The sequence below is a fragment of the Taudactylus pleione genome, unplaced genomic scaffold, assembly GCF_031769625.1.
Source record: "Taudactylus pleione unplaced genomic scaffold, aTauple2 ptg000040l, whole genome shotgun sequence".
NCBI classification, from domain to species: Eukaryota; Metazoa; Chordata; class Amphibia; order Anura; family Myobatrachidae; genus Taudactylus; species Taudactylus pleione.
In genome coordinates, this window is record NW_028284442.1 from 8,371,427 (window position 1) to 8,398,392 (window position 26,966).

Below are 26,966 nucleotides of genomic sequence, written 5' to 3' on the forward strand. Positions count from 1 at the left end.
ATGACCTATAGGCTGTGTGTATAAGGTGTATATACAGTGAGGTGCATAAATATTGGGACATTGATAGAATTTTCATATTTTGGCCTCTATTCACCTCCACAATGGCTTTGAAATGAAACAAACAAGATGTGCTTTAACTGCAGACTTTCAGATTTAATTTGAGGGTAATTACATCCAAATTAGGTGAACGGTGTAGGAATTACAACGGTTTCTATATGTGCCTCACACTTTTTAAGGGGCCAAAAGTAATGGTACAAACTAAACTATTGTGACACAGTCAGATTAGGGGGTCCCTCTCCTGGGTAGGGGACTCCTTCCACACACACACAGCAGCAGGGAAGCAGCACACCAGTCTGGATGCGAGTACAAGCTGGTCGGCGCCAGTTTTATTGTGCAATGTCAGAAATAACAAAGAAAACATAAACATAAATCCTAGCCCTGTCGGGGCACTAACTTCACAGGTGGTTCCCTCACTACCATAACCTGGCAGGGCCTAATGCCCTCACCAGCAACAAGGCACAGCACAGTACTCACGGATAGGTTTTCAAGTGTCTCTGAGCAAACTCGCTGTCTGCTCTCCCAGGTGAGACACTCAGCCCTAAACACACTAGGCTTATATTGGCCACTCTCAGGTGGAAACCCTAACAAGCCTGTTACCAGGCTGCGAGAACAAAAACCTGGAGTGGCCGTGGGTGGAGCCCTCCCTCTCCTCTCACCCACAACCCCCAGGTCCCAAACCGGCTTTTCAAAAAGCCGAGACTCAAGCCTGCTACACTGCAGACTTTCTCCTGGGGGTTTAGAACACATAAGACAGGAATCTGGGACAAATGTACCTGCCACAAACCACTTTACCAGTGATCCTATCACACAATCCTAAATATAACTTTCACTTTTTAATACTTTGTTGCAAATTCTTTGCAGGCAATTACAGCCTGAAGTCTGGAATGCATAGACATCACCAGACGCTGGGTTTCATCCCTGGTGATGCTCTGCCATACCTCTGCTGCAAATGTCTTTGGTTCCTGCTTGTTCTTGGGGCATTTTCCCTTCAGTTTTGTCTTCATCAAGTGAATTGCATGCTCAATCAGATTTAGGTCAGGGGATTGACTTGGCCATCGCATAACATTCCACTTTTTAGCCTTAAAAACCCTTTGGTTGCTTTTACAGTATGCTTCGGGTCACTGTCCATCTGCACTGTGAAGCGCAGTCCAATGAGTTCTGAAGCATTTGACTGAATATGAGCATATAATATTGCCCGAAACACTTCAGAATTCATTCTGCTGCTTTTGTCAGCAGTCACATCATCAATAAATACAAGGGAACCAGTTCCATTGGCAGTCATACATGCCCACGCCATGACACTACCACCACCATGCTTCACTGATGAGGTGGTATGTTTTGGATCATGAGCAGTTCCTTTCCTTCTCCATACTCTTCTCTTCCCATCACTCTGGTACAAGTTGATCTTTGTCTCATCTGTCCATAGGATGTTGTTCCAGAACTGTAATGGCTTTTTTAGATGTTGTTTGGCAAACTCTAATCTGGTCTTCCTGTTTTTGAGGCTCACCAATGGTTTACATCTTGTGGTGAACCCTCTATATTCACTCTTGTGAAGTCTTCTCTTGATTGTTGACTTTGACACATATACACCTACCTCCTGGAGAGTGTTCTTGATTTGGCCAACTGTTGTGAAGGGGTTTTTCTTCACCAGGGAAATAATTCTTCTGTCACCCACCACAGTTGTTTTCCGTGGTCTTCCGGGTCTTTTGGTGTTGCTGAGCTCTCCGGTGTGTTCTCTCTTTTTAAGAATGTTCCAAACAGTTGATTTGGCCACACCTAATGTTTTTGCTATCTCTCTGATGGGTTTGTTTTGATTTTTCAGCCTAATGATGGCTTGCTTCAATGATAGTGACAGCTCTTTGGATCTCAGATTGAGAGTCGACAGCAATTGATTCCAAATGCAAATGTCACACCTAGAATCAACTCCAGACCTTTTACCTGCTTAATTGATAATGAAATAACGAGGGAATAGCCCACACCTGTCCATGAAATAGCTTTTGAGTTGATAATCCCATTACTTTTGGCCCCTTAAAAAGTGGGAGGCACATATAGAAACCGTTGTAATTCCTACACAGTTCATCTGATTTGGATGTAATTACCCTCAAATTAAATCTGAAAGTCTGCAGTTAAAGCACATCTTGTTTCATTTCAAATAAAATATGAAAATTCTGTCAATGTCCCAATATTTATACTCCTGACTGTAAATCATTAAAGCATTCTGTGTTTAGCTTTGGGCCCTATTCCTAAGACATTTCAATATGGTATGCAATTATTCAAAAATACGGAATATTCCGATATCCAAAATACCCTTGGTCCCAAGCATTTTGGATATGGGAGACTCAACCTGTACTAGGTTTCAAGAATACGGAACAGCGTGATTTTGAATGGGTTTGACACTAAATGTAAACTGCAATCAGTTATGAGGCCAAAATCAAACTTGACTCTTTGCCGCTTTAAATTTAGCAGAGAAATAACTGTTTCCATAATCTCTGAACCTATTACATAACCCCCTACTTCTCTTCCTATCCCATTCATACTTGAGTGACTAGGTTTGCATACCTCCCAACATTAGTGGTCCAGTGGTTGTGACATCCACACATCAGTAAAGGGGGCATGGCTTTAATACATCACTACGGGGCCCGTGGGTGGGATAGTACCTGACTAGCGGGACAGTTTGGAGGTATGGGTTTGCTTAAGTATACCTCGTCTCCTTAAATAGAATCCAAGTGTTCTTATATGAATCAAACGTTTCATATCCTCCAACTGATTTACTTGCAAATTTTTTTTAATTTTGCTACCATTTTGTTGAAAAAGATTTAGGTGACCCAGCTAAAAAGTGAGATTAGGTTTTATGGTCAGATAAGACAAAAATTATACGCTTTTCCTTCATGGAAACTGGGCATCTTGTCAAAATTGGATGATGAAAAAAAATTAAAGGAGATACTGTAAGACCTGCTGGAAAGTCAAAGCTTGGGAGAAGGTTCACCTTTAAGCACAAGGCCAAAACCACACTGGTGTGGGATAACTTCAAAAAGATGAATGTACTTCAATGACTACATCAAAGTCCAGATCTTAATCCAATTGAGAATCCGTTTCATTGGCGTCCTTCCACGTGGTGTCACCCCGTGCGGGGAGGGATGCAGCCAAAAAGGGGGCGTGGTCAAGTGTGCAAACCTGGCAGAAACTTACCCCATTAGACTTAAAACTGGTATTGCAGCAAAAGATGATTCTTTCAAGCACTAGTCTGCAAGGGTTGAATACTTATTTAAAAGCTGAAAAACTATGTTTTCATATGTATTTTTAACCTGCAGACAAATAATCATGACTTTGAAAATTTACTTTAATAACATACTGGTTTGCATTAAAAAAATACTGCCTGGAACAATCTGAGTAAGTCAGCTGTAATACAGGCAAATCTGTTGGCTTTTTAGGAGTTATTTACTATTGCAAGTCACTATCTGTTGTGTATATATGTATGTCTATATGTATGTATGTATGTATGTATGTATGTATGTATGTATATATATATATATATATATATATATATATATATATATATATATATATATATATACACACACTTTTTTTCTTGTTAATGCATTTTGGTTAAACTTAAACCAAATGTAGAATATATGAATAAAAAAATGAGAGTGTGCATGCGAGGGCCATGGATAGTCAGTGAATACATAAAAGTATAAGGGGGGGACAGATAGGCAAAGCATTTGTTTATTTATGTGGAATGGCCTTTGTCAGTAACATTATCTGCGCTCTTGTTGCACCTGAATTGTCTCTCTGGTTTCCGGTGTGACTGTTGCTGTATGCCACCAACTAAAGAACGGGCAATCTTGTATACCCACATCAGCAGCATCTTTTTGAAGCTTCATTTGTTTATTTTTAGGCATATTAATAAATGATTGTCAACAAAGTAACAACATGATAACCTTTAATCATTACTTTGTAAGTTGCTTACTCCTTAATTTCACAATACCTGCTTCTCAAGCTGGCCATAACGTTTGTGCCTTTTTCATGATCCGCTATAATTTTCTTCAAAAGTGTGATATTTCCTTTAAGAACCTCAGGGATGGCAGTTTGCCACATTTCACTATATCCTAGAAAGAAAACGTAATTTACTGAAGGCACATTGTGCTGACATGTTACAGCAAAAGTCTAAAAAAAAACAAAAACCAAAACACTTATCTTTTTGCATCAAAATAAACTTATTGTATCCTTGTCACCTAGCAACAGTGGATGTAACCATTTTGTTGATTGAACTAATATAATGACAGTGCAGTCAATCTATGAACTAGATACCAGTTGAAACTGCTGGGGAGTGTGTGGGTGTGTGTGTGTGTGTGTGTGGGGGGGGGGGGGGGTTACAGTAAATATACTGTATCTTATTTTCTGTCAACAGATGTATTAAATACTCACTACCATAATGGAACTCTATAGGTTGTGGAAACATTAACTTTAACCACAGAGTTACAAGATTTCCTTCCTATGACATAACTCCAAATCTATTTTTAATCTAAACGGACTAGAAATGGCTCCAATGCACTATGCATAAAATAGCCATAAACAATTGAACAACAATCAATTAAAATAATTGTTCAACAATGCTGTAACATTTCCTGCAAAGTATTAGCATCAGGATATGGCTCCCTATTTTCTAACAACTCAATACACAAGGAATGAATCTAGGATGTGTGATACCCTTAAGCACATTAATTGACTCATATTTGTCAGTCATGAGAGCTGTATAACTGAATGAAATCCATATTTTAGTATAGGATCTGTATAGATCATGGGAATATCAGGGCCTATTGCAAGTTACTTTGAGGTTATGTTACAATTCTGCCCACACAGATAAATATGAGTTTTAATGCCACTCTGGATGCCTGAGGGGGGCTTTGCATAGTTTCATTAGTATGCACATCAATAAAGGTATCTTAGGAGCAGGAAAAGCAATTACCTGGACAGAAGATGGGTAATCAAAAGCCCTTTCATCTATGTCTGCATATTAGTTGATTTGGAGCTGGTTAGGATGTACAAGAAAACCATCTTTGGGCACCAAATACAGCAGGGGTATTCAAACAGCCATCAGACTAAAAGGAGTGCTCAAACTTCAAGCAAGAGCAAATACCAAAACCATATGTTATCTGTCTTGAAATTGAAATTTCTACAATAGCTGTGAGCTTTACAAATCATAGGAAAACACCTGACATTTGTATGCTGGCAAGATGCGACTTGGGGGCACCTGGAACAAATGGTTTGGGAGAGATGAGGTATCTAACCAACCACACATCCCAGAGCAGTCTTGTTTACAATCATTTTATATCTTAAAAATAGAGATTATTGTGAACATACCATATTTCATGTGGGTTATTTGTACTTACTGTAGGTTAAAAGTTATGTGAGAGGTCCTGTCATAGATCATGGGTTATTAACTGGCTAGTCAGTCATTGGGGACTTGTTCATGACATCACATAAGGGGGAAGGGTGGAAAAGTTGATAAAAGGTATGGGAGCATTTTGTTCTGTGTCAGACTTTGGTGGATCAATTTTCAGTTGATGCCTGGGCCATCATCTTCTGCCATCCCTAACCCGTCGTTCCCCCAAGTGTAATTCAGGTTCCAGTTCATAGATTGACAGTAAAGGTTAGGCTGACACCAGATTGTCGACAGTCAATGGGTCGACGGGAGCAAGGGGTCAACACACAAAAGGACGAACAGGATGTAGGTCAACAGGGTCAAAAGGTCAACATTAGAATGGTCGACACAAAAATGGATAGACATTTTTCTTTTAGGGTTAGGGCTAGGGTTCGGCTCTTACCCTAATGTTAGGGTTAGGCACTAGGAGGGATGGCTAGGGTTAGAAAACGTAAAAACAATGTGTCAACAATTAGAGTTGACCATTCCAATGTCGTCCTTTTGACCACGACGACCGTTTTCACCTGTCAACCTACATCCATGTTGACCTTTTGTACCTGTCGACTGCCCACTATTTGGTGTCTATCTAGACATTAGCAGTAAAAAGGTAGACAATATAATGAACCACACCTGTGTAATTCTGTGTAGGTTTATCCTTTTTATTTTGAAATTGCAACACATTTTTTATTTTATTATGTAACCTTTTTTATTTATATCATTTTTGTAACTAATCATTATACTACTTTTTGTAAATAAAGTGTCCTTTTATTAGTCTATTTAATATCTATGCTCCAGCACCCAATCTTTGAAGATTGATAAGGCTACGCTATAAAAATTATTATGCTAGAAACAGGTGGAGACAACAGAGTGCTAGTTTGTGTCGTAGAGACTGCGCAAATGAGTGTGTGTTTGGGGACCTGTGGCCCTACTTATTTCCACAAGTGGTGGCAAGCAAAAAAGGTGTTCTGTATGGTATAACGAGCAGAGTGATGGAATATTAATTGTAAGTATATTTGGCTTTTCCCTTGCTACACCAGGACCTTTGGATCTGCCAGATCGCTGTCTTGTTGCTAGTGTAGTTACTACAGTTATTGGCTCTGACCTAGTCCAAGTCAAACAGGGTTACCTTTAGTGGTCCCTGATATGATCCAAAACAGAACTTATATCATATTTAATTGGCCCTGGGAGTGGAACAATACCATTATATGTATAAGAATTTTTTTGACTGTTGCATCCCATTTTATTCAAAAAAAGTTTAAACCTAATATTAATTTCAATCAGACGCCGGAAGGAGGGGCACCTATGATTGAAATAAACCCTTGATAGGTACCAGTTAATGTACCAGGTAACAGGCTGCTATCTAGGCTTACCACGGGGCTGGGCATAGAGATAACCCCCTTTCTGGCTTCTCCACCTACTCCCTCCCCACAGCCCTTCTCTGCCCGCCTCCTCACTCCTTCCCCTCCCACTACCTCAAACCCCTAGAGTGTGTGGCTATTAACACTTCTGGGACCAGCCCTGTACCCTATACCCCTCACACTTAATATATTCTTCCCCTAATCACCCACTTCACCATTCACATCTCCCCTTTGGGCTCAAATGCCCCCCTAATTTGCTGCACCCCCACCTTCCCTCACAACACCAAACCCCCCCTCCTCGCAGCACCCCCAACCCCCTTCCATCCCATTGCCCACCTGGTTCAGCTGAAAATTTCCCTCCATGCACAGCCTCAGCCAGGGTAGATGCTCTAAGTGGATCCTTTTTCTTCATGAAGGTAAGCCACTCATGGTTTAGGGGCATATTTATTATACATATCTTGTTGAAAATCCTAGCAAAATATAAGTATCCCCTGACTATCTCCAGGTTTCGGATCAACATAGCTATGGCGTTAGCCATTGTGGCCTATGGCTACATATTGCACAATTTACCAGGAGACGACTCCTCTGGATCCCTCCCTGGTAACAGTCACTCATGCAATGTCTGATGACCGCATATGCACAGTAATCCCAAGGAAAAAGTAGAGAAATCTCTGACGTAATCAGTTTATGTTACACATCGCAGGGTCAGGCTCCTATTAGAGCGCCTGTCCCTGGAAGTGATTTTAATAAATCTGGACCTACTAGACTGTAATAAGTATGCTCTTTTGGGTGCAGGTGTGCCATATGAATGAGTTTCTTGGATGAAGTCATAAGCTCTGCAATCTTTGGGGTGTATTCGGCAATAATCGCGATACTGGCTTGAATATTTTTGGCCAATATCGTTGCAATTATTATAAGTTTTCATTTTGCGTTCCCTGCAAAGTCCACGCAGGCAGTTTTGTCAGAAATGTGACAGACAGCGCTGACTAGTTTATCACTGAAATGAACTTTGGATCACAGCTGCAAGATTTGGTGAATGTTACAACTTTTGAGCCTGCTAATTGCAGAAAGACATTGGACTTTGGATCGCAGCTGCGATTACGCACACAGACTCACTATGAAAATATCCGAATGTTTGCCTTCGCTATGACAATGCAGCCCAACATAAAGATGCCCACTTCCCCTCTAACATCCGTAATACTTAGCAAGTCTGCGAAACCATCGGTAACATCAAGTACCATCGGAGCCTCACGCACAATTACAACTGGTCTGACCTTATTCAGAATTTTCTCATTACACGCAGTGAGAACTCAAGCTGCGTTTGCCATCACTAAGTTATGCATGCCACTGTAACGGCGTTCAAATGGTCAGGCACGCTTGTGTTCTTCCTACCACTACCCCATCACCACACCCAAATGCACACTTCCTGTCAATCACACTGCAATGGGTCTGCGTGTTCTCTGTGATCGCAGTGCTGTCACAGTGGAGCCTTCACGCGCTGTCATGCATACGCATGCGCAACAATTGGCCGTCGCAATCCTTGCTGAATCAGGCCCCTTTGCCTTTACGTTGCTGGTAGAGGCATGAAAAAGACTGGATCCATCAGCAGCATCAGTGCATAAGGAAAGGGAACTACTGTATAGCCTCATTAGAATAGGTTTGTGTGTGATGCTTGGTATGGTGAACCCCTCTGTAGCAATTTTGTCTCTATACACAAATAAGTACTATGTCTGTTATACAGTACAATAAAGTACCTTTACTTGCCTAGGTGATTTAAACAAAAGAGAAGTATTAGCTGGTACATAAGCCTGGCTCCGGGAAAACAGCTTGTGCAGCAAAATTAAATATTGACCCAATATCCTTACAAATATTTACAGTTACAATTAACAAATGACACAATTATAAAATATATTTTAACAGGTTTACTTCAAGTGAAACTGTATAAGGAACCATGACTGTATATTCATTAGAGGCAATTGTATCGGCTTCATTTTACCTTTACAAAACTCTTTCAGATCTTGATTCAAAGTAGCTGGAACCAGCTGTCCGATATTATGATCCCGCACACGGCATCCCCATTCAATTAGGAGCTAAACAAAAATAAAAACATTCTAAAAAAGTGACAAAAAACAATAGTAGTTAAAATGACAAAAAAAATAATAATTTTGGGGAGGTAAAGGGGGATAGCTAGTCCAATGCAGACGTATCAACATTTTGTGGGCATGTCGCCGACGGCATCTTTGTATGCAGCTTCACTGGCCCCAGAAGTTTCCTTACGACGGGCATTCTGAGCAGCCATAGGGTTATAGGGCATGCATCAAGGAGACAACAGGCTACATGGTGATAATTCAGGGGTCCATTTACTAAGTAGTGTTAGGAGACAGAATGAAAAGTGATAAGGTGCCAGCCAATTAGCTCCCAATTGTCATCTCACAGACTGTTTGAAAAATGACAGTTGGGAGCTGATTGGCTGGCACCTTAACACTTCTCATTCTGACTCAACACTGCTTAGTAAATAGACCCCTTAAACCGTTACCAGTCCTCATTCTACCCTGAGGGAAATACTACAAACAAGGGTAGAAAATTATCTCATTCATATTTGCCATGATATTTCAAATGTCGTTATTTTTGCAGGACAGTTCCACTACGCAGGTGGTGAAAGGGCTAAAATGTTGTAAAAAAAAATGGGTGTTTCTAGGCTAATTAGAATGGGTCAGGGCAAGGTTTGGGTGGATCTATTTTGTCCCGATTTGGAATATGTTGGGCAGCATGTACTAAGGCTCCTTTATATATTTATTTTCAGTAAAATGTCAAAATAGCAAACAATCAGATGCTGATATAGAGTCACTTGCATATCTATTGTAGGTGCACACCTTGCACCAATGGAATTTACCTACCTTGTGGCTGACTATGCCAATCTTCCAGTATTTTCTTCAAAACTTTCTAAAAGAAATCACTGGGAAAATGGCACCATTTTCCTGGAGATATTGTGAATGTACAGTAGACTCTGGCTTGCTGCCAGTGTCTTCATCACATGCCCCAGTGCAATTTCTTCCAGGGGGGACCATGGAGATAGCTTATGGGCCCCCTCTTCTGATAAAACACCCCTGTTCAGTGTCCGGAGGAAATATAGTTAATGAGTGAAAACTTGGAAAACAATGTAAGAATACAGCTGGTTAGTCTATATGTGCAGCATTCAGTACTTCCCCTGTAGGCATCAATGTTTGAACTGTATTTTCAACTAGGTTTGCTTGACTGCAAATCCTGCCCATAGACAAGATATGCACCTAACTTTAATAACCAGCTCCTTGGGAAAAAATATGAATAAAAAAATATATCTAACCTGACAAACATCTCTGTATTGTCCTACCAAGGCATAGTGTAATGGTGTGTGATTGTTCCCATCCAATTTATTCATAGACGCTCCATTCTCCAGCAGTAATAGTACAATGTCCTGTCGTTAAAAATTGTGAGACAATTTAGTCAGAATTAGGACTTCTCATTCATTGATCAATATTTTATTGCCAGTCATCTGAAATCCATGATTCCCACATATTCACCGCACATTCTGCATTACCTTATAATACCATTTACTTTCTCTAATAGATATAAAGAAAGCAAATTGAATGTTAATGTGACTATATGCACATCCTAATGCATACACATCTATACAATCGCACCGACCAACCCCTCGGTATGGGAGAGCCACTGTCATTATTATCATCAGCGCTTTCTGCTACCCTATGCTAAATGCAGGAGATCCGTCTGAATTTGGCATCCAGTATACATCTACATGACTCAGAATAGTAAGGAACACTGGCTACACTCCCACGACACATCCTGACACCAGCAAAATGAGTTTGCATTGTTGCTGCCCAGTTACAACCCAAAAATGCCCATTTAACAGCTGCAGAGAAACTGTTGAGATACGTATCACTCTGAATCATGCATAAGTTCACAAAGATATGGTATGCAGCCCGTGGCGCATGGGCACCACAGGGGGGCAGAGCGGGTATTAATTATCCTGGCCTGGGATTGTTGGAGGGGTTCGGATCCATCCCACCTCCTTCTTAACCATCAGCGGCAGCTGCCCCTCGCCCCAGCATACGTTGCGGTTTGCTGGGCTGCTGTAGCTGAGTCAGTCTCCTCTGCCTATGATGTGGGGTGTGGATCAATGGCACTGATCATATCCCCTGGATCTGCTGCTGGCTAATGGGTACGCAGTGCTATAACGTATAGCAACAGATATTAGCTTTCATTTTCTCAACTGTAGCTAGAATCTGGTTGATTTAAGAGTCCTCCACCATATTCTGTTATCTTCACCCCCTGCCCTGCAGTGTTGAGCAGTAACTATTGCAGTAATTACTACAGAGATCGTACTGATATATCTGGGTCAACAGAACTATCACACATATAAACAATGTATTAAATAAACATGGAATTTAAAAAAGTCTATTGCCTTACAAATATTGCTTATTTATCTATAGATCGTCTAGGAGTCTGAAGCATGTTCCTGCCTTAGTTACACTATTACACTTACAAAGAATCCATTTTGGCAGGCCAGGTGCACAGCATTGCAGCCTGAGGACATTTCTTCTAAGTTAATTAGCTGTGGAGAGGTTTTCTTGAAGAAACGGAGCAGGTTTTCAGTTCTGCCATATTCATTGTTATTTATAGCTTGGTGAAGTATTTTCAGCCACTGAGAATTGTTTCCTCGAAACACTTGGTATAAAAATCTATAACATAATAATAATAATAATAATAATAATAATAATAAAATTATTTAGCTATAAAAATGTGCATCTCAGTACAAGATTAATATCTTAAGGTTATATGATCTCTAAATATAATATATATGTGTATATATGAACAAATGAAAGGACAAGTGCACATTAAGTCACAGAATATAATAGCCATAAAAATTTATATCCATAAAATGTGATCATTCTCCCCCCCCACCCCCCAATTTTTTTTTAATAAAATAATCAATGAAGCTTTCTCCGTCAGTATGCAAGTACATTTTATATAGGAAGCATAGTGTTTGTTTTTTTGCTTTAACAAAATCTGTTTTGTTTACATGATGCATCAATATAACATAGAACAGCAAAACAACAATATTATACATGTGGGCAGGCCCGCCAAGTGCAGCGGCGGACCCGGGTAACAGGGGGCATGTCCTAATCACTGGAGGTGTGGCCACGCCCCCTTCAGAAATTTTTTTAAAATATTTTCAGCGCCGCGAAGCGGTGCTGTGCGCTTGCGAGGGGGGCGCTCTGAGCCCCCACAGCCAGGCGCAAAGCCAGGGGGGGCACGATCAGTGTGATCGCTCTCCCCCACAAGCATAGGAGACTGCTGTGGCTGCTGCTCAGCAGCCACAAGCAGTCTCCCACTGTAGCTCAGCACATGCAGCGGCAGTAATGTGCAAATGCTAGTTTCAGCCTTCCCCTTGTGCACTAGCGTGCGCTGGGCTATGCAAGCCATGGGAAGCTTACTTTTAATGCCTGTGGACAGAGCAAGTATGCCGATGGTTCGAAACATTTCACTATCGGCACACCATCGCATTCACAACACTTGCACCAGCCTGTTCCTCCTTCTGAACTCCGGCTAAACATGGCTTCTGTGGCTGCGGCTTTGCTTTTGGGAACGCAGCCACGTTCACTGACATGCCGTGACACCCTATGCCACAGCCTTTTTCTGTGTTCACTTCAAGCCACCTCCCAGTCACTGTCCAGAAACGCCAATGGCTTTGTCTTGCTGGTTCTAATGCCTGAGCATTCGTATGCAACAGCGGACTCCGCATACAATCAGGGGAACTCATGCACCGTAGGGGTTTTTAAGACTTTTAGTGCATCCACAGTAGCAAATCGCTAAACTGCGCAAACATCGGCATTACGTTCAGCTCTCAATCAGGGCCCGTGAGTATTACCACAAAGAAAAGCGTGTTAAGATAATCCCCAACATACATTCCTGGAGAAGATTTCTAAACCACTTTAGAAATCCATAATTAAGAATGGTGCAAAGTTCTGTCCAAAATATGCATCAGATCAACCATTATTAATGCATGTGCACCTGTGTGTTCTATAAAGCTGCCAGCATTAAATCCATAATGCAATATACAACTGCCTCATGTACAAGACAAACTATAAACAATACTACTTTATATAAGGGCATTACTTTTTCCCTTAATGCAGGGTACATTTCAGAACAGAAACCCAGAAAGTACAATGTATACAGGGCCTGATACAGAGATGTACGCTAATCTCATGGTTAGCGCACATCCCATATTGTCAGAGTACTGCGCATGCATAGGATGTGTACTGCTCATGTGCAGCCCTCCATCTGCGAATCCACTCGCAGTGTCTCCCAGATGTAGCCTGATTGACAGGCTGCTTCGTTTGGGAGGTGGCAGCTTTCCCAGAAACGGGGGGCGTGTTGCCCTCGGTTTGGAGCTGCAGGAATTGTGGGTGTTCATTGCGGCGACCTTGCACTACAAAAGCCCCTCTCTACAGCTAAGTTCACCCCTAATTGGCAGGATAGGGGAGCAGGACTGTGCAGTGGTGCTGATGCATTGCACTGAAGCCTGCAATTGGCGACATTATACAGGCCAGCCAGGTACTAATCATGTGTCAGACTGACTCACTATAGTACACTGCCATGGGCCGTCATGATAAGGGAGGAGGATGTCTGGCTGGAGGAGAGGAGGAGGGGACCCCTCTCCTCCACTCAGTCCACTGGCATGAGCAAGGCACAGCTGCAAACTGTCGATAGTGCCATGGCTCCCATTTCAACTGCCACGGCTATAGGAGCTGGTCACTACCGGTATCAGTTATAAGACTCAGGGCTTGATTCAGAGAGGTTTACTAATGCAGCCGTGGTCACAGTGCTCTGACAATAGCGGTTGCAGAAATATGCAAAAGATACTCTCAGCCTTACCCTATTGCTTCACTGTGCGACAGAGTTTATGAGCGGTGAGACGCCCATTTTCAGGCTGTGTGGTCTGTGCATTTGCCATGGAGTTTGCCAACAACATTGGCGCAACATTGGTCACACCATCAATATTTGCAGTAGCTTAGGGTCTATTCTATATACTCTTCTCAAATCCAACTTAAAAATGACCTCTAAAACACTGGATTTGCTTCTTTGGCATTATAGGACAGTGCCTTCCTCTGTCTCTGCCAGCCAGGCAGGTGAGTGAGGAGGGAGGCGAGGTAATGCAGGTGATGCCTGCAAATCCTTCAATCCTCATCCCACTAAACAGCCCACCATCATGTTTGCCCACAGAAAGTTGTATATTAGAGATCCTCAGAGGTGACCTCATGACTGCCACAGGTGGAAGGAGAGGGCATCCTCAAGTCTTCTGATTAGTGACCCACTGCTGCCCAGACCGAAAGTGACACTCCCCATCACCTTCTACCCATTACTGTCTCTCCAATTCACAGTCTGCCCATCACCCTCTGACTCTCCCTGTCACCCTCTGCCCAACACTCTACTTCTGCCAGTTACCCTCTGCCACTCCCTGTCTCCCTCAGACCATCACCATCTGCCTCTGCAATTCTTCATCTGCCAATCACCCTCTGCGTCTCCCAGTCAACCTCTGCCTCTCCAAATTACTGTCTGCCCATCACTCCCCTGCCCATCACCCTTTGCCTCTGTCAGACTCTACCCATCACTCTCTGCCTTTCCTTGTCACACTCTGCCCATCACCCTCTGCATATCTCCCTCACTCTCTGCCTCTCTCTATCAGCCTCGGGAAGATGAAATCTTTGCTAGATTTACTTAATTTTGCTTGCAGAGTATTCCCTGTTTCACATATTTTAAAAAGATGCCCAGAAAGGACCACGGCGGGAGTAAAGATAAATCATCACTTTAACAGTGTTGAGGAGGTTTTGTGGGTATATGAGTGCTTCTTACACCAAATGCTGTACAAATATGGATTAGCATGCCACTGCCAAACCATGCATTGCAGAGTTTGACTGATGCAGCTGGAGTGACAAGTTTTGCGTTTACTCAGGGAGAATGGTTTGAAGTGAACATTGTTAACCGGATATGTGGAAGGACAGAGGTTTGACTAAGAACTTGGCAGATCTGGATTTGTGTCTAATAGTGTTGGCAGTAGACAACTGGAATAGTGATGGTGGAAGACAACTGGTATTCTAAACTGGCTAAGAAAGTACATCCAGTTTTGGTTTGATAACCAAGCCATAAATAGGTAATGTACATCATCCCCACCAGTGATGACTACTCAGATGGCTATTGGCGATCTACTAATGACACAATGTCACATTCAAAGACTAAGCATGTGCCAGGGGATCAAAAAGTCATTGCTGACGCACTTTTGTGTCAGAAATGTGAGATTTTGAGGGCCGCAGCATCACTAGTGCAGGTTGTACATCTAAAGCTGGCCACACACTAGACCAACTTACATCCAACCAGCCAACTTGTTGATTGGTTGGAATGAAAATCTGGTAAGGAAAGGGAGTAAATGATGATCAGCAATGTGCTCCTAAATGCCAGAAAACAGATGAAAATGGTCGGTCAGACAAGTTTGTTAAATGTTTGATCTAAACAATTTGTTCAAACAAGTGTTTTGGTCCATTTTCCAGCGCTTGGGAGCAAATTGCTGATTGAACTCCTTACCAGATTTTCATTCCAACCAATCAACTAGTTGGCTGGTTGGACAGATAATCTTTAGATGTGTGGCCAGCTTAACATGCCCCTTTCATCTTTGCCAGTTAGTCAGGGCAGGCTATGCAAGCTGATGGAGAAATCCAACACCAAAAATATTGACAACCTACACGGCAGCCTGGAAGAAATGAAAGCAGTTTCAGGCAGTAGTACCCACTGGGGGTAAGGATTCTGCAGCAACTCTTAGCATTCCTAAGAAAGAGAAGGAATAAGAGGGCATCTGCCAATACCATCCTGATAGGTATCTCCTTTTCTAAGTTGCATGGCAAGAGTGACCACACAAAAGCATTTGTGGCGCACATAGTGCTATAGTATGTAGCAGTGAGGACAAGGCATTACTAATTAAAACTGCTTTTGTTATGGCTTTTAGTGGAGCATTTACAGTGGAATAGCTCGTAGAAGAGTCAAGCAAGAAGTGTGTACAGGCTTACTTTACAGAAATGTGGTGATGTTAGAGGGCACAAGGCTGCGCAGGATACAAAAGTCCCAGATGGACCAGGTAGGGAGAGGCAGGTGGGTCAAATTTAAGAGGCATTCAGACCCAGAGGTCTACACAGTTGTGGTATTCCAGCGCTCACCACCAAATAATCAATACTCAAAAAATAAGTAGCATGCATAAGTATAAAATATCTCTGACACAAATATAGTTTATAAAATGGGTTTTATTTTAAGAAACACATTACTTCAGTAAATGGGGTAAAGATGGCATCTCTGACACTATAATATAAATGTCAAGAAGGTATAAGTGGTATAAAATATGTAATATGTCATAATACCTACTATCTAGGACTTACCATATGGTTACTACAGGTTTACAAAGATACTGTATCATCTTGCTTATTTAAGGACAATGGAACTTTTCACACACTTATTAATAAGCAGTCAGATCCTCCTTTACTTATAACTCTAGGATCCCTTGTTATTTACATAATTTTAATTGCTCCATTTTTCTTTACTTTATGTATTTCTATATCTCAATTTTTCACTTTTTTTTTATCATTTACTCCCACATCGCTGCCCTCACCCTTCTTTCCTAGTGTGTTGTTACTGTGTTACTAATTATACTGTATATTTATTACATTTGAACTAACCCACTACCTTTTATGTGGGAATAAAACTCATACCAATTATCATTCTTATCAATTCCGGTTGTCTGTTGCATGTCTAGTCTAACTATTGTGATGTTTTCTTGATATTAGCATGTTTATAAAACATAACATAGGGTTAGCTGGAACTTGTATATAAAGGCAGAACACCATACCTCATATGATTGAGCGTTCGCTGGTACAAACATTTTTACATGTTTGTTTTTTACTTTGAATGTCATAATACCAGTATACTTAAAACATGGAAGGACAAAACAAAACGGACAACATGAATATTGTATTCCAAATAGGATCTGTGCAAATGATATGCGCTGAAGCAGCGGCTTCTTATGCTAGCACTCAATGAAATATTGCAAAGTATGTAGAATAGGTGCAGTCAACAGACCTTAGTGATTCTCCCCAGTCTTCAGGTTAGGTTTAATAAATGTTGTAAATAGATGCTCTTGCATATAATTACCTGCAGTGTGGTTCTCCCATAATTAAGGGTGCAAGATACAATCCATTCTCCCTTGAATGAGGGTGTAACATACAATCCGTTCCTGAATCAAAGAGCTTACCTCATTTTGGGAGTTGGATGGAATGGGTGGATGATCCTCTACACCACTTCTTGTCAATCCAAATTGAGAGTATAAAGGTGTCTGCAGGCAGACTTTGGAAGGCTGTTCTAAGGTGAACTGCCCAATCAGTGTCCCATCGATCAACTCCGCAATCGACGCGTTTCGCCTGTAGCCAGGCTTAGTCAGGATGCAGAGTCACTGATCCTTCTCTTTTATCCTTGTTGAAAAGACGGTCATAATTGTTTGTAGTTGCGGGCATCAGTTCCACACTTACATCCTTTTAGCTCATGGTCACACTGTAGATAAATGTAATACAACCCTGGATGCCTGTACATATGAATTGATAAAGATCATAGAGGACAGAGGGCCTGATTCAGACCCGGATGCTATTTGTGGACGGTCGTTCCAAAAAAGGGGCCATCTATTTAAATTGAGCGCTCACTCTTTGCTTTTTGTTGACGCCTCTATGTCTGAGCGAGCTATTTTGTAATGATGTCCCTTTGCCGTCCTCATCACACATCATCTCCAGTATTTATTAGATTAATTAGGTACATCGAAAGGCATCTGAACTTCTCGCAGTGCTTGTGGTAGCTTTGTATTACCGCTATCACTGTGAGCAGTTCAGGCTAAAAGACAACCAAGTGATGTGGTTGATGACGCTCCTTTACTAATTATGCACTCCCATTAAACGCCCTTTTGACCATTAGGCACACCTGCGATCGGGTCTCCACTCTCCTGTTTTCAAGCACCTTCCCCTGTTACCATCCACAAACGGTACATTCTGTCAATCAAATTAGCAGCCCCTCGCTGTTTTGCGAGTGCACAATTTCTGACCGCAATGACTGGTTGGCGCATGCACATTACGACCCATACGCATGCGCAGTTGTGCGAACATCGCTCAGAACGAACGAGCGGCCGCTTACGAGCGGCTCTGAATCAGGCCCAGAGAACTAACCATAAAGAAGATAGGAGAAATTGAAAATATTAGAAAGAAATGACCATCACTGGAGAAATTAGAAGATTTTAGAAATTTAGAGGTCCTAACAAACAAACTATGCGAAATAGAGGAAGCAACTATTGAACAGAAGAAAAAAAAAAGTTTTTTTGAGATTTGGAAGACTATGGAGGAGATTATAGTCAAAGGAAAACTGGACTCATGCAAGATTCAATCAAGATCTTAAAATTGTCCAATGAAGATATAGATAGAGATATAGATATATATATATATATATATATATACATATATATATATATATAGATATATATATAGATATATATATAGATATATATATAGAGATATATAGAGATATAGATATATATAGAGATATAGATATAGATATATATAGAGATATAGATATAGATATATATATATATATATATATATATATATATATATATATATCAAGAAAGACGGAAGAAGTCCACCAACCCACACAACAGGTACTGTATATAAAAAAAAAAAAAACATTACGGAGAGTTTGTGGAGAGAAATATACCTAGGAGACCAATTATGGACAATGGCAATTTATATAAAAACTCAAGTATTACTAGAAATTGCAATTTCGGAGATTATACAGAGACGAGACAAAATGGTTAAGAGAAGTCCCAGACAACAATTTAGAGAAGAAATTATCCTAACTCGAGTACTCTCATTAAAAATTTCAACAGTGGAAGAGAAGACCACCAGGAGGAACTAAATATATCAGCTAGAACTGGAAAGAATTAAAAATCAGACTGAAAAAGCATCCAAAAAGAGACACGAGCTTTACCCAATTGAATGAAAACAACGAAACTGAGAAATACCTTGATGCTTGTTTAGATTTAGTCCAAAAACACTCCTTCAGAAGTACAGGATCAATTCCAAAAAGAACATTAAATCAGGAAAAGATCAAAAGGGAAGAGATAAAGAAAAGGAAGTTCCATAACAAGCGGGGAAAGTGGGGACGAGTCAAAACCAAGTCAAAAGAAAAAAGCATGAAAGGGATATTCAACCCAAGTAAGCACACACTTACCATAGCAAAGATTAGAGTTCTTAAAAAAACAATTGAAATTTGCCCCAAATAGCACCCTGAAAAAATTTGACACATTCATTGACTTACAAAAGTTTATCAGGAAAGTAACCTTGAAGAAGTTTCACAATAGCAAAAACAACAAATCCCCCACAACCTATAGTAAAACAGGATAACTTCCAGCATACAGCTCTTATGGGGAAATCAACATTTTACCCCCAACACCTAAAAGGTCACTTACAAAAGCCTCCAGAAATTGGTAGAGGAACAAATAAAAATCCAGAAAAATTTAAACAATATTGGAACCTCACCAAAGCAGAAAAGATTGATTTTTTTAGGGCTAAGTACAATGAAAAAATAGTAATCAAACCCACAGATAAGGGAGGAGGGGTTATCATCATGGATTTGGAAGCACACATGTTTGGAATAACGATACGTATGAAGGGAATCTTATTCTCTGGGCCAGAGACATTGATGATGTGATTATAGTATGGGACGGTACAGAGGAAGAACTAGCTAATTTCATCCAATACATCAATCGAAATGAAGAGAACTTTGAATTCACAAGCGATGTGAGCAATACCTGTGTCAACTTTGGATTTTACTATCTTTGTAGATCAGGGGGTAATGGCAATGAAAACGTACACTAAAGGCGCCCATACACGGTGCGATTTTTCACACGATGTGGATGATTACGATGAATCGCGCACATCGTGTGTTTCTGCACCATTATGATGCCGATGCATGTCCCTGCCATCGTCTAGTTGGAATGTAGATCTTACGGGAAACCCGTAAGATTATGATCTACAGTGTACAATGTGACATACATCGCATGCTGTTTGTCACATCGTACACGATAAAGATGCATGTAGCATGGACCAGGGAAATCCATGCTACATGCATCTGTGTTATTGACACACAGCATGGATGGGTGCGACAGTCCCGTCTGTGCTGGTGTCCACCCCTCCCCTTCACAAGAGCAACCAGCCCCGGGCTTTTAGTGACCAGCCAGCCCTGGTTGCCAAACTACAGGGGAAAATAGAAGTAGGGGTCCCCTGTATTCTGCACAACCGGCACTGGGCTCTGATCTGATTCTGGAAATACAGGGGAAAAAAAATGAGAAGGGTTCCCCTGTATTTACCAGAACCAACACTGGACTTTTTCTAGCGGGGGGCTGATGCCACAGCCAGGTGAGCAATTTCACCAGGCCCCCCCAGTCACAGCATCAGCCCTGACCGCTAGTCAGCCCAGGCCGGGGATCCCTGGGGAGCTGGTGAAACCCCCCCAAATAAAGTGGTCCCCCTCTCCAGGGTACCCCAGGCCCAGACTGATAGCCTGGGGCTTTCCCCAGCACCCCTGGGCGGTGGATGTCGGGTTCATTATGTGGTGTAGTGCAAATAAATAATATGTTCAACATTTCTTTGAACCTAACCTGAAGACTGGGGAGAATCACTAAGGTCTGTTGACTGCACCTATTCTACATACTTTGCAATATTTCATTAAGTGCCAGCATAAGAAGAAGTCGCTGCTTTAGCGCATATCATTTGCACAGATCCTATTTGGAACAAAATATTCATGTTGTCAGTTTTATTTTGTCCTTCCATGTTTTAAGTATACTGGTATTATGACATTCAAAGTAAAAAAAACAAAGATGTAAAAATGTTTGTACCAGCGAGCACTCAGTGCAAAATATCCAACGCCAGCTCCTGATAGAAGTTCCAGCTAACCCTGTGTTGTTTTACAAACATGCTAATATCAAGAAAACAATAAAATATCACAATAATTAGACTAGACATGCAACATACAACCGGAAGTGATAATGATAATTGGTATTAGTTTTACTCCCACATAAAAGGTAGTGGGTTAGTTCAAATGTAATAAAGATACAGTATAATTACTAACACAGTAACGACACACAAGGGAAGATGGACAGATGAGGGCAGCGATGTGGGAGTAAATTATAAAAGTCTATAATAGTCTAATGACTGCACCTATTCTACATAATTTGCAATATTTAATTAAGTGCCAGTATAAGTCGTCGCTGCTTTAGCGCATATCATTTGCACATATCCTATTTGGAATACAATATTAATGTTGTCCGTTTAGTTTTTCCTTCCATGTTGTTTTTAAGTATACCGGTATTATGACATAATATTACACATTTTATACCACTTATGTCTTCTTGATATTTATATAATAGTATCAGAAATTCAATTTTTACCCCATTTACTGAAGTAATATATGTGCTTCTTAAAATAAAACCCATTTTATAAACTATATTTGTGTCAGAGATATTTTATAATTTTGCATGCTAGTTATATTTCGAGTATTGATTATTTGGTGGTGAGCACTGGAAAACCCCCTTTAGTTTCATCTATTGTTCAAACTTTTTGAACAGGACAGGTGGATCCCTGTTCTTTTTTTTCCCTAGTAGCTACCATCAAGTAAAAGGTTAAGCGCAGCCTTACACACCATTTTTTCTGTACACAGTTGTGGTAGTCTAGGGTTTTGTGGGTGTTAGGCCGGATTGGGGGTTAATTTTTTAATGCAAATAGATAAGTCCGCCCTAACCAAGTATCAGTTTGCAGCCATTTCTAAAAGGTGCTTTATGCTGGAATGCAAGTAAATTTGGAACCCATTCTTTCAGGATAGGAGCGGCAACATTCGCAAGGCAGGCAAGGGAAGTTTGGTGACAAATAAAAAATCTAGGGAGGTGGATATCAAATAGTTAGAGAACATATGTCATACCTATGGAAGCCATAGCTGCAGTCATCATATAATTTGGTATTCTAGCAAACCCCTCCCACATGGTGTGTAAGCGAGTGTATATCACCAGCCACTCCTACATCTACTGGGCGGCAGCCACCAGACCATATGGGGGCAAGCTGAAATTACAACAGGAGGTGGGGTCGGTTTCCTGGTTGGCAACAGGGGTATGTTATGGGCACATGCCAAGAAAGAATTGCTGCAAGCAGAGAAGGTAATAGGTCAGGCTCTATGTATGGTAGTGTTGCACCTGGACTGCAATGCCCTTCGTAAGTTGAAATCTCTAGCCCTGGTCAGATACATGCTGTACAAATATAAGCTAGGATAAAAGGGCAGTGGAATGACGCTCACTATCATCCCAAGGTTATCATGGCAAGGGGTTAGAGAGGAAACTGGGATTGAAAGAGCCAGGAAGAAAGTTAATGCAGCTTTAGGTAAATTAGTCACCACTGGTGGTGGGAGAGTCACACAGCACAAGGACATTATGATTAAATGCAGGGGGTCATACAGGAGCGATGGAGTGCCTATGTCGGACGCAAGTCTGGACTTATAAGGCGGTAGAGGTTGCGGGGCAGGCTTCAGTACTCCGCATGCTGGAGACCTTGTGTGGGTTGGGGAACGTTGCAAGCAAGGCATGGGAAGTCTGGGTTTTCAGAGAAACTCACATACTCACCAGGAAAACAGGCTGCTTGCCTTGCTCCAGCTTGAGCCCTACAGGCTGTGTGCCATTTGAGGGTGGTATGCGCAAGGTAGTTGGTCCCAATGAAGGGAGGGAGCGTAGTTGCGTGCCTACAAGGTTGTGCCTAGCACAACGCCCCCCACACACACACTAAACATGGTTAGTAAAACTGAGCCTTGTCCACCGGTTCTTTCCTTGTCTAGCGATCTCTGGTGTTTGCATTAGTTTTTATATAAGAATAAATAAAGCTGTGACTCATTTTGTCCAACACATGTTTTGAATTGGGTAGAGCAGTGTTTCCCAACCTCAGTCCTCAAGGCACACTAACAGTCGAGGTTTTAGTGATATCCATACTTGAGCACAGATGGTTAAATCAAAATAACTATGGTACTAATTGACACACCTATTGCTCAAATATGGCTATCCTTAAAACCTGGACTGTTAGTGTGCCTTGAGGACTGTGTTGAAGAACCCCTGGGGTAGAACAAGGTAAGGTGGTCTTCCTGATAGTCAGCCTCTCCTCCCTCTTATGCACCAGAAACCATCAACTATGCTTTTACCCACTGTAAAGTTATAGAATCTTAACTACATAACTTTATAGCGAACTGCACAAAATTATTGCTGTGACTTGCCCTGTTCCAATGACATGTTTCCATTAAGAGTAGGACCCAGAAATCCTCAATGAGGTGGACAGAAAGAGAGAGACTGTTAATGGGGATTGAGCTAATTTTGAATAGAAGAGTCCAATCTAATTTAATTTTAACTAAGAAAATTAACTCTCACATCTGGCTGTTTATGGGGTGTATGGATTCAGCTAGTGGAATTCATTATTTGAAATCACAAGAAAATGGCAATATCTGTAACAAATACTTACAAGGAATGTGCCTTTAACATCTTGTTTTTAGATTTACTTTCAAAAAACAGCTATAAAGAAAAGGAAAACATTATGTATTTATAATATCCTTGCTGCAAACATATATAGTACATGCCTCCTAATCTCTTCAGTTAAAGGATAGTTATAAACAAATCAGTGAAAAACGGTTTAACAGCATTGCTTATTTTATTACAAACAGTATTACAATTACTTCATCTCAAGATAACATTGATGCGCAAGTTATAGAAAGCTAAATTTAGTACCATCGCTTTAGGAGTATTGTATGCTAACCACACCAGAGGTCTTGCAACACCTGGAGGTTCCCATGTGCAGCACAACCACCCCCCTCATTCTGCCTGCAGTGCCCTCTTCTATGGGGTATTTTTGTAGATGCTGCATGCACAGAAGATATAAAAGTCTTTACTATCACCTGCGTCATTTTTTCCAATATATAACACAAATTATGATGCTACTAATATATTTGGTGGAGGATCAGCTGCAGGCATACCATTCAGGGTGCAGGGAGTGGGGCCCCTCCTTGACCCAGGGACTCATGTGCACTGCTCACCCTGCACCCCTTATAGATACACCTGCACAACACCCCGTTATGATAAATTAACCTGCAATCACTTGGCAAAAGAATGTCCCATAGTGGCTGTTGCCAAATGTAAAATAAACCTCTTCAGTAATAGAAGAAATATACCATTATTGCACCAGGTTTACCCCTCAGAGATGAGCTGAGCCAATCTCACCTAACTATACATAACTAAATACCTTATAGTCCGTGTAATTATTTGGATTAACTTCAGTAACTTCCAGAAGGGGTAAATGAAGCAATTTCCGTGTGCTTGCTGATAAATGAAAGAAACAAAAAAATATTGGTAACAGCACTTTAAAGAAAGATAATTAATTTTCTGTTATAGTGAAAAACCATGCAGTATTTATCATTCTGAAGGCTATAGAATATTTGAGTGGCTGAAATCTACATTTTGTAGCATCATACCTATCATTTAAATGATTAAAAAATTATATTTTCTCAATGAAATCTTCTGTTATGCACCTTGGTATATTTTACGATATTTGTTAATGTTTAGAAAGAATCCCATGTTACTTTGTCTGCCCATGCTTCTATGTGCAGGATCACAGACAAGTTACAAAGCTAGTTCCCAAACAGTGCTCATGGGCTCACCTCTATTCAAATCACGTATCACCACAATGCAATTTCCAACATAAGTTCTTCAACAAGGTTAGACTAGCAGTGAAACTTTACATTGCTGGGCTTGACCCTACAGTGTTACAATGAACACAGATCACGCATGCGCACTGCCGGAAGGGGTGTACGTCTATCTGATTTATTCTACTTTACCTTTATAATGAATCACCCTGATACTTCATTCCAACCAGAGGTGAAGAATAATCTTTCCACCTAGTTCAAGGAATGATGAACAGTCCCCTAAGTGGTAATGAGAGTAGACAATTATGCTAAAGTATCTCCTCTTAGCACTCTGTGTTGGTTGGAAATAATTATAGTATATTTGCCAACGAACATGAGCTTATAAACTATAAACTTAGAAATGATATATGCAAGACGTCCCTTTATTCTTTTGTTGGGGGTTATGTCTAGTTTTATTTAACCCCTTAGCTGCATACACCTTAATACTGTGGATGACATCCGCAGCAAAGTGCTGGACGATACCATACCTTCTCCCCATCCATCAGCACTAATCACTGGTGGGCGGTCCCGTGGGTCAGGGAGGGTGGTGTGGGGTGGCCTTAGAGCAGAGATGGAGATCATTAAAAAAAATGTTTTTGCCCATTTGGGTTAAATATTGTTTTCACATATTAGAATGAGTAATAAGACTGTGTGGGTACCGCATATCAGTGATATTGCTGTGGGAATGTGAGGAGCGCTGACATCAGAAAATGGCCTTAGCACAAGGGTGAGAAAACTCCCAGCAGCGAAAGTGGGTTAATGAGCTATCTATCCTCTGTGCCACTTAATGGTTTATTTTTTACTATACAGAATACTATACAAATTGTATTTTATCCTAAAATCTCATAATAGCTCAACATTTAAACTGAAATACGCTGAATTAAGTCCTTAGAATATTGTTATGAATGTCTGTTAAGAAAGATTTAGAGCAGAAAATTTTAATTTTCTCAGAGGATTTGATATATCAAATTAAGAGGATGCAGTGTTCATTTTATTTATTGTTTTGATGGTAGGAGCTTTCTATAGTCTGACCTTTACAGAAGTATCAAACAAAGATACATACTTTTAACATGGCTTCCAGAAAAGTCATCAATAAATTGTTGCGTATCAGTCTTCTGAAGCACCACTCTGCAGTCAGCTGGTAATGTCTGTTTGTGCCACAAGTGATAAAATCCTGAGCCTTGAGTAAGTTGCAAGTTGATACCAAGTGTCAGGCATAAGTCATTTATGCTTAAAGGCCTGTGTAAAACAAACACTGCTTGTAGATAAAAGTCATACAAACTCAGCACTCACCATTATATTCCAAACTCTACTTATAATTCCAGGGAATGTTAGTTCCAAAGTATTGCAATCATTTGTCAAGCTGACCAACCAGATCATATCTTCCCATTCTGGTCAGTCCCTACGCTGACTTTCACAAATTGGAGCATTTGGCCATGATGTGCTTGGTCAGCTTGACAAATTGTTGCAGTACTTTGTACTTATAATTCCAGGGAATGTTAGTTCCAGTTTGGAATATAATGGTGAGTGCTGAGTTTTTAATTTACATGGTGTCACATACCACTGTCATCGAAGATGTTTGAGTGCCATGGGCAGAGATAGAGAATATATATATATATCAGATCAGAGTGCCTTAGAATGCCATAGGAAAATATTTTTAGAGTATTTATGCACTTGTATATACCTCCTCCAGAATTATTGACTTTTACTTTTTATCTGTCCCTTGATTTACTGCATTTTTTTAAAGTTAATTGGCTCCCAACAAAAAAACTTAACCCTAGTGTGTGGTAAGGAATATAGATTGTAAGCTCCACTGGGGCAGGGACTGATGTGAGAGGTCAAATATTCTATGCATCACACACACTGCTGTGCAACAGTTTTAGGCAGGTGTGGAAAAAATGCTATAAAGTAAGAATGCTTTCAAAAATAGAAGTGTTAGTTTATTTTTACCTATTAACAAAATGCAAAGTAAATGAACAGAATAGAAATCTAAATCAAATAATTAATTGGTGTGACCACCCTTTGCCTTCAAAACAGCATTCAATTCTTCTAGGTACACTTGCACAAAGTCAGGGATTTTGCAGGCTGATAGTCAGGTGTAAGATTATCCAATCATTCCAAACAGGTGATAATGCTCATCATTTTCATATGTAGGTTGAAACAGTTATTTCCTCTAACAGCTCTGTACGAGGCTTAAAAAAACCCAGTGTTTCTGCAATTCCAGTTACGCAGTT

At 40.7% G+C, this 26,966-nt stretch overlaps 1 protein-coding gene across 1 annotated transcript in view; it reads right to left on the reverse strand.

Annotated features, from left to right (window-relative positions):
* The window catches only part of LOC148538345 (uncharacterized), a 231,790-nt gene that overhangs the window by 96,056 nt on the left and 108,768 nt on the right, over positions 1-26,966 (reverse strand). Inside the window, exons 11-17 of the mRNA XM_088454387.1 lie at positions 25,796-25,971; positions 24,294-24,370; positions 23,520-23,569; positions 11,384-11,579; positions 10,187-10,297; positions 8,840-8,933; positions 4,049-4,169 (exon numbers count right to left, since the gene is read on the reverse strand). Of these exons, the coding sequence (XP_088310513.1) occupies positions 4,049-4,169; positions 8,840-8,933; positions 10,187-10,297; positions 11,384-11,579; positions 23,520-23,569; positions 24,294-24,370; positions 25,796-25,971 (825 nt within the window). The remainder of the gene's footprint in view (positions 1-4,048; positions 4,170-8,839; positions 8,934-10,186; positions 10,298-11,383; positions 11,580-23,519; positions 23,570-24,293; positions 24,371-25,795; positions 25,972-26,966) is intronic.